The sequence below is a fragment of the Pundamilia nyererei genome, unplaced genomic scaffold, assembly GCF_000239375.1.
Source record: "Pundamilia nyererei isolate P.nyererei 1_Seehausen unplaced genomic scaffold, PunNye1.0 scaffold00193, whole genome shotgun sequence".
NCBI lineage: Eukaryota > Metazoa > Chordata > Actinopteri > Cichliformes > Cichlidae > Pundamilia > Pundamilia nyererei.
This window is the reverse complement of record NW_005187594.1, coordinates 1066533-1075539: the sequence shown is the minus strand read 5'-3', so window position 1 is coordinate 1075539 and position 9007 is coordinate 1066533. Positions and strand designations below refer to the sequence as shown.

At 42.6% G+C, this 9007-nt stretch overlaps 2 protein-coding genes across 3 annotated transcripts in view; both read left to right on the top strand.

The window, feature by feature from the left end:
• The first annotated feature begins 40 nt into the window (after positions 1-40).
• hoxb8a (homeobox B8a) lies at positions 41-6203 on the top strand. Of its 2 annotated transcripts, none has more exons than XM_005747318.2 (2): positions 41-937; positions 5221-6203. In XM_005747318.2, the coding sequence occupies exons 1-2, from the start codon at positions 505-507 to the stop codon at positions 5625-5627; spliced, it is 840 nt and encodes a 279-aa protein (XP_005747375.1). In that variant the 5' UTR covers positions 41-504; the 3' UTR covers positions 5628-6203. The 2 variants fall into 2 exon arrangements, with proteins under 2 accessions (XP_005747375.1, XP_005747374.1); XM_005747317.2 differs by having other exon boundaries at positions 5218-6203.
• LOC102212290 (homeobox protein Hox-A7-like) overlaps positions 5649-9007 on the top strand; it is a 9343-nt gene continuing 5984 nt past the window's right edge. Inside the window, exons 1-2 of the mRNA XM_005747326.2 lie at positions 5649-5663; positions 5718-5766. Of these exons, the coding sequence (XP_005747383.2) occupies positions 5649-5663; positions 5718-5766 (64 nt within the window). The remainder of the gene's footprint in view (positions 5664-5717; positions 5767-9007) is intronic.

Here is a 9007-nt window from a genome sequence, read left to right as displayed (position 1 = left end):
ATATGAAACAACTCATTTGCAGGGGAGTAAATCACGGAAAAGCCGTTTGAGAGCGCGACAGGGCTTACAGCGCAAACACCGGAATTGTGATGCGCACGAGCCCTTCCTTATCCTCTTCTTCTCCTTCCTCTTATTTTTCTTCCTCTGGGCTGGAAATTCTATGGAGTCACTGTGATTATTGTTGTATTATTGTTGTTGTGGTGCTGGTTGTGGTTCTCACATTTCCGGCTGCCGTCACCGTTACTCACACCGCAACCGACTCGTCTGTTGCCGCCGTGAGGTGGAAAATACTACAACAACGGTCACTTACACCGGCGGCGGACTTGCCTCACTCTCCCTGCTCACTATCTCTGTGTGTGTGTGTGTGTGTGTGTCTGCCTCAAACCGTACCACAGAAGCAGCAGAAAAAAAAAGAAAACAGTTGAAAGCCACTGGTCTCTTCCTTCACCCTCACTCTGACTCTGCCGAGCCGAACACAAATTAAAACAGAAAACAACACAAAAGATGAGTTCATATTTCGTCAACTCGCTCTTCTCCAAATATAAAAGCGGGGACTCGTTACGTCCGAACTACTACGAGTGCGGGTTCGCGCAGGACCTGGCTGGCAGCCGGCCCACCGTGGTGTACGGCCCGAGCTCCGGCGCCACCTTCCAGCACGCTCCGCAAATCCAGGACTTCTACCACCACAGCGCCTCGACGCTGCCCAGCAACCCATACCAGCAGAGCCCGTGCGCGGTCACATGCCACGGTGAACCAGGGAACTTCTACGGATACGACGCGTTGCAGCGGCAGACACTTTTCGGCACCCAGGACGCGGATCTGGTTCAGTACAGCGACTGTAAGCTGGGAGGCGCGCCCGGACTCGGGAGCGAGGACGCGGAGGGCACCGAGCAGAGTCCCTCGCCGACGCAACTCTTCCCTTGGATGAGGCCGCAAGGTGAGGAAATGGCGAGTCTAGTAAATTTTTTCTCTTCTTTTTTCCCTCCAAACCATAGAACTTCACTCCTACAAAGCAGTCTGCAGTAAGAGCAAAGCTGCTTGTCCTCCAGGAACCGAAGGCAGAAAATATAATCATACAGGGAGCAGGAAATAGTGGGAGAAAGTTGGAGAAGTTGTTTTGAAAGCAGCAATTTAGGGAGAACAATTAGAGGTTTCTGCGTTCAAAGTGGGGAAACAATAGCACGTTTATGGTTTTATTGGTAGCAGCAAAACATGTGTGAATGACTTTAGGGTTTAATTGCACCGTCCCAAACAGAGAGAGGAAAAACCCCGGGATAAGAAGGGGGGTGATGGAAAATAGACAAGAAACGGGGAGAAATGGTGGTTGACGAGGGGGAACTGAACCTCAGTGCCTTCAGTTAGAACTAAACGCAGAAAATCTTAGTTTCAACAGACAGGAAGAAGATACCGAGATGTTGAAGGTAGTTGTTTCCAGCCTCACCGACACATTTTGGACATGCAGCTCTGACCCCGGTTAAACTTTTACTGGGCTTTGTTTTTTTCGGTTTACGACTTGCCTGTGGTGGGATTATTTGGCTACACGGTGGTCAGTTGTCTACAGAGCTCAGAGAATGCATGTGAGAACAGAGAGAGCATTTTTTGCCATTGCACAGCGTCTGTGGTTTCTAAATTCACAGACCTCGCGTAACAAAATTATCCCCCAACAGAAGTCCCTCGGATTCATATTTAATTCGCTTTTGTGTTTTGTGGTGCAAAAAGCCATTGATATATAGATGAGACCGGATCGGTTCAACTCCTTCACATTATAAATCACGTAAGATGCATAAATGTGACTTTCTTTGAAAGAACTGTTTTAAAGCAGAGCCGTGTTCTAATTTATAACGTAAATCAGCACCACAGTCAGACCTAAAGACTTGTGCAAGTTGGCATTTTTGTTTTTTGTGCTTTGAAGGGAGAGAGTGAATGGACTGGCATGTATAGTAGCCTGTTTTGTCTGAGTCCATATCTCTCTCTCCTGCTCTGTGTGTGAGTATGTGTGTGTGCGCGCGCGCTTATTTTATGGCTTATGTTCTCGGCTGTATTTTCAAAGTAGGGCTGCAGACGCTGTTATGACCTGTGCTGAACTTTTGTGACTTCAAGCTAATGATCATAAAATTAAAAATAAATAAATAAAACAACAACTCAGATGTGTATTAATCTGAAGCTACCTTCTCTCCATCCTTACAGGATGCAGCTTTTTACCCAGCTGCTAAAGAACCTAGCAATAATAATAGCGGGCAATTCACATTTACGCACGATTTAGTAAAGCGTTTCCTACAACATTTCCGCCTCAGCGTTAGTGTAAATTCTGGTATTTTACATCTTAAAACGATGTACTTGCTCGACTCCCTGCTTATCATAACTGTGTGTGTAAAGTCTCTTTACAAAAACAGAAACAAAATAAAATAATGATAAAATGGAGACGCACCAGAGACCGACTAAGGTTTTAGTCTTTTTACTCTTCTTCCCCTTCCATTTCATTTTATATATATATTACACCCCTCCTTTGGAATATATATATATATATATATATATATTCCAAAGGAGGGGTGTAATATCAGAGTTTGACTGTAAACTTGCGAACATGAGCCAGTTTTACGACTTCACCCCTGTGGTTGGAAGTCTTGATAAATGATTTCTCTGTACGACCTTAAACATGACACAAAGAGAACGGAAATGTGATTAGGCCAGCTAATAAATGTCTATGTGTAATGGTATTAGCTCCCGTTGGCCCAGCTTTCACTGGCATCTGCTGTCTCCTTCCTCAAATGTCATCTCCCGTACATTTATTTAGTATTTGTTCCAGTGGCTTTGTAAAGGAAAACAACTAAATTTGTTTCATTACTGTAAGCTTATAACAACATTTTCAACAATACAGCATGCCACAAAGGTAGCATATATTCTTAATGGAAAAAACACAAGCTAACATTTATATGAGAAAGATAAGTAGAACTATTATTCTACTTATCTTTCTCATATAGACGCATCTTTCTCATATAGACACATATATTCTTCGAACACAGGCTGTACGTAAACGGCGAGGATTGAAGGTTCAGTTCCTCGTGGTGTTGCGTCGTAAGAAACTGTATAGCACGGCTACTGTCACACTCCTCTGACAACACTCACAGAGGACCTCTACACCGCTTACAACTTTTTGCATTTCCATGTCTAATCTTTTCCCGCGGCTTGTTCCCATATTGTGGACATGTAAACTTTTTAAAAAATTAGACCGCAACCTGTACAACTGTTTCGGTAAGATGTGTTCTTGATACAGTGTAGTGCAGGAAATTTCAACATTTACCTAGTCACCCCTAGTGTCACCCCTAGTGTCACCCTATATCAGAGTGGTCGACTATATGAGACTATGCCCTCAAACTTTACTTAAACCCTTACATTTTAGCGTTGCGGAGAGATAGTTGTCTGCATGTGAAATGGGGGCTGTAGACCCAGAGTCCACTAGAAGTCCATTAGAGGCTTGACGACCCCCGTCCCCAAAAAACAAAAACATCAAATATGAATTTTCTCGCTCTCTCATAAAACATTCTTATTATCCAATACGGTTCAACGTGTTCCCAGATCGATGGTCTTCGAGCACGATTAGCGACAATCAATACAAAACTTGTAAAAGCTGAGTTTCCCTTCAGAGCAATACTTTGGACGCAGCCTTTTTTACTTCAAAGCTTTTATGGCCACTGGCATATTTTGTCCATGGCACGGCGCTCCCTTTTTATGACATAATAATAAAGGCAAAAGACAAACATGTTTATGGAAATATAATCACTTACACAAATGTCCTCTTTGTATAAACCGTGGAGATACTGCTGCCAGGCTGTCATGGTTAAATGTGTCGTTTTAATCGTCCACTTTACGCTGAAACAACTTGGAGTTTATTAACAGCCCCAAGATGTCATGTTGGATGCATTTTAGCTTAACCTTTAGACATTATTTCAATTTAAAACATCGCCCAGTTTGTTGAAAAATGTACCTTCCAAGGGTTTATATAAAATGATACGAATGCCAGAAAACAACCAAACCATATCAATAGACTACAGCACAATGCGGACCTGCATTTAGCAAATGTTTTGAGAAATAGTTCCTTCTTATTCCAAAATTTCATTGTGGGCATCTTTTAAAGTCCTTAGAAAAGACCTTTAGGCTCCTCTCAAATACACTGAGTATTTTTCACGTTTGAAAAGCATTTACGATGCATTTATAGTACTAAATATTTATATGCACAAGGGGAAGTCTTCAGTTGATTTGTCTACATAAGAGACGTCTTAATTACTGCAGTAAAACCGGCTGAGCGGTATAGAGTTTCAGTTTTTAGACTCGTGTTCAAAGAGCGCGTGCGTCCATTTTTACTGTGCTCTTGTAACTTCACGTACGGCTGTCACATAATTTCACAGCGCCTGCATTAAACTGTTTTTTTTCCTTTGGCACATGCGTATTTGATCCAGACTGCAAATTGTATAACACTGGACGATGTCTCGCTTTGTGAGTCGTGTTCATTTCTGTCTGTAAACGAGCCTACTGTAATTGGCACGAAAGCTAATTCCCCATCATTAGCAGAACAAAGAACTTGTTGGAGGAAAAGCGATGACCTGGGAGTGTACATGCCAGTAGACGCCTCCAACAAGGTGAGGTTTAGACGTACAAGGTGGCAATTTGTGTATAGTGTTGAAATTGTTATAAGAGCAATATGAAATATAGACATGTAAACATTATAAGTTAAAGGTCAACACGAAAGGAGCCATAGCAAGTAGACAAAAAGCACTGATTTAGATGGGAGAATTTAGCAACACTTTGGAAACTTATTTTCAGGCAAAGTCATCAAACGTTTTTTGTTTGCTTAAGTTAAATTTCATCCACATCCACCACTCTTTTGTGTATTAAAATCAGAGGCGTTTCAAAATGACCGAGGAGACTTTGCTAACACCACGGTGCACTCACTACAATATTCGCAGTCAGTTGATATTGGTAAAGGTACAGTAATACGTCAGAAATAATGAGAGCATTACCAAATCCATAAGAAAAAGAAACACTCAAAATATCACGAAGGCGAAGGTAAATTTTCACGAAAACCTGAAAGTGCTGAAGGTTTCCCACGCAAGTGCATTTGAGTGCGTGTGTGCGTGGTGTCAAGTTGATTATTAGACATGGAAGAATGAAGTTTTGTGTCTAACAATTTTCTCTCTTCACTCTCCCACCTTCCCCCAGTAGCTGCTGGCAGGAGGCGGGGCCGCCAAACCTACAGTCGCTACCAGACCCTGGAGCTGGAGAAGGAGTTCCTGTTCAACCCCTACCTGACCCGGAAACGCCGTATCGAGGTGTCGCACGCGCTGGCGCTGACGGAGAGGCAAGTGAAGATCTGGTTCCAGAATCGGAGGATGAAGTGGAAGAAGGAGAACAACAAGGACAAGTTCCCCAGTAGCAAGAGCGAACAGGAGGCAGTGGAGAGGGAGAGGAGGGAGAAGGAGCTGCGGGATGGCGTCAGCGGCGGAGGTGGCGGTGGTGCAGGAGGAGGAAGTGGAGAAGGAGGTGGTGGAGGAGGCTCGGTGGCAGGCACAGCGGGGTCACAGGCTTCTGTGAACGACGATTGCTGCGAGAAAAGCCACAAGCAAATGTAGGGGAGAAAGAAAATGGGGTAGATGGGGACAGGGTGGGTGTAAATGTTAGGCAGGATGGGGTGAGGGGTGGGCTGTTTTTTCTTAACTGAGGCCACTGGACTCCCCTGCTGTCTCCACGATTCAATCGTTGGAAGGGAACGTGAGTTTCTAAAAATGGTGACTGGCTAACTAGATGGACTTGAGAGGAAAAAAACGTGACAATGAAGCAAGAAAACATAGTCTACACTAGTGTTTAAAATAAACTTAAAAAGAAGAAAAAAAAAGATAGCTTTCTTTCTTTGTGGAACAATTATCGTGGAAACATTTCTATATTGTTAGAAGTTAATCATTAACAATTTTATCTTTGGCAGCTGTATAGTTTTTAAGTTAAAATGATGATGATGATGATGATGATGATGATGATGATGACGACGATGATAATGGTGCACTTTTTACTGTACTTTTCACTTCTATGTTGTTGTTATGGCAATGATTGATGATGATGGTGATGACGTAGCAATTAATGAAATTTCCAACAACATGAAACTGCCTATTTATGCCGTTTTAGTAGGTCGAGTCTCTTTTTTACACCCTCTAACTGTCGTTTTTTCCCTTTGTTTATTTGTTTGTTTTCTTGTTTTGTTTTGTTTTTTGATTGGTGGTGTTTGTCTTATGTTGTTTTCTCTTTGGGGAGGGGGGTTAAACGCATGCGCGCAGTGCAGATTCAAAAGCAAGAACATTTATAAGAATAAAAATGGGAAAATGTGATAAAAAGTCGAAGCTGAGGGTTCCTTTTATGTCTTCGTATAATCGTATAATCCCCGCCTTTCATCTTTTGTGTGGCACTCTCCATCCTTTCCCGCATCCTTCCATCCTTTTCCTTTTTATCCCTCTTCACTCTATCACCACGCAGACTTGCCAGACCGCTCAGTTCACGAGGCCAAACATTTAGCCTTGACTCGGAAATCTCTTCTTAAAACAACAGACATCCACCCTCTTATACCCTCACGGTGACACACTCGCGCACAATCCTCATCCTTCCAAACATTACTTTATTTATGGCGTGCCACTCCACCTGCATTTACATTATTAGAGACCTCTAAAGTTATCATTACACCGTCTTCCATCATCATCACGGTGATACTTCAGATCCGATTGTTTCCATATGGGAAGCTCAAATTCAGGGAGCATGCGCTTGTCCGCATTCACCTAAACTGTAGCGTATCCGTGAAGTCTGGGTTTGAATGCTATCAAATCACTGAATATTTGGCTGGTCGGGTTTTCAGGCGTTGGCTGGAAGACAGATTCAGAGTAAAGCTTTAATAGGAAGACAAATAGGCTTCGAATAATTGCACAAATCTAACAGGCTTTGACATATTGAGGCAAAGTGGACCACATGTGCAGTTTCCACAATAAAAGCAGATGCACTAATGTATACCTAAATGTTCGAAATATTTCATTCTGTTTGTCATTTTTAGTTTTAAAGTAATGAACCACAGTTAAGAAGCCTGTACTTGAAAATATAATTTCAGAGTACATATTTACAGACTGCACTTGTTCATTTCACTAGCTGGGCTTATGTCCTCAGTTTAGGTTTGACAGCGTTTAAGTAGATAAAGGCGAATGGCTCAAACATGAATTAAGCTGCGGTTTGGAGAAGGCCTTGGAGGGGACCCGTGGCGGCTCCCGGGCCTGGCAGATACTCATACTAATGAGAAGTGAAGACGTGAAAGAATTGAAAAAAAAAAAAAGGGGGGGGGGAGTGGGGCACCAAAACGAGAACGAACGGCTTGTAGAACTGGGATAATGATGTGGTCCCGCTTCTGAAATTCAGATATTTTATGTCCAATAATATTTTACCAACAGGAGATAGAGACACACTGTAAATGAGGGATATGGCAGTTGTAGTTGTCAAAATATAAATGTTTTGGAGCACACTGGACAACATTTCCAAGGAGTTTTTTTTTATCATATCTGATTGGTGAGCTAAGTAATCATGACTGATATATTTCTGATTTAATAAGCACTTTAAGTATGATCAAAGCATACTATTAAAATATCTAATCTCGGCGGGGGGTTCCTGATGTTAAACAACTGCATGCAAACGTCATAGCCATGCTTTGCGATCTTGTCCTGCTACATGAACAGTTAAAACCGAGACAGATGCCACCTTTTTTCAGAGGTTGAAGCGTACTACATCCGATTATGTCTGACTAGTCACCAAAAACAAATCTTTTTTTCTCAATCCTCAAACTCTCCCTCGTTCTTCCAGTTCATAACTCTTATTTAGACTCAACGCGCAGATTTAATCCTGATTGAATTGAATGCTGCGTGGAAATTGAACATCTAAGGACGTAGCAGAGCACCTGCACGCTAGGTGAGTTTCTCTGAATCTACGAGGGCGCAGGATTCATTAAAGCTGAATTCAAGAGTAAAGGTGATTTATGAAACGGCATAGAGAGGTGCGCTTTGTGTTCTTCGGTGAATCTGTATAAGATCAAGACTCGGTATGCTTGTTCTTGAAACCATATCCATTACTCGTTAACTTTTGTTTGCCTGCTTTATAGTTGGAGCGTGATATGGTATGAGCAATATTAAAACGTACTTTTTTTTATATTAGTGGAGAGATTTCATCTTTCACCGTTGGCTCACAGAATTATTTTCAAAGTGACACCTTTGGACTGCTTCCATTAAACGTTATCTGTTGTTTGCATTACATCCTCGTCTATCACTCTGCCTGTACTGACCAGACAGCAGCGGTCCACTGCAGGCACACAACAGCTCGTCTGTTCTGCTCTCTGCATGTGTGGTCCCCTCAAACCATGAGCCGGGACAAGACACTGAGAACAAGAGAATTCCGTTTTCTGTTGAAGTCTGCTCGGCTGCTTCACATACGTTCCAATTGTTCTTCTTCTAATAGTGTCCTCTGCTGTTTGTTTGAAGCCCATTTCAAGTATGGCAGTTAATGATTTAACTTTGAGTTGAATATTTGATTTCAGTCTTCTTGGTTTCTAGGTGATTGGCGAAGATTCTGAGTTGCCCCGACTTTTTTGTATAATGTTCTACATGTTGTAGGAGTCACTCCCTGTGATCCCTTTATGATTTTGCATCCGGAGGGAAACCCCGTCCGCCATTGGACATCTTGACATCACATGGACGCTCCGTCACGTGTTCTTGGAGGCAATGGGAGGTGGGGGATGAGAAATACAGGGTGGGGTGATTGTGTGTGTGTGTGTGTGTGTGTGTGTGTGTGTGTGTGTGTGTGTGTGTGTGTGTGTAAAACTATAGACAGTAATACCCCACCATTAATTCACTGTCGCTCCTAAAAAGATCGACATTCAACCACCCAGGCCCACAAATCACCGGAGCCAAATTATGAGTTCGTTGGACTTCGCCAACGC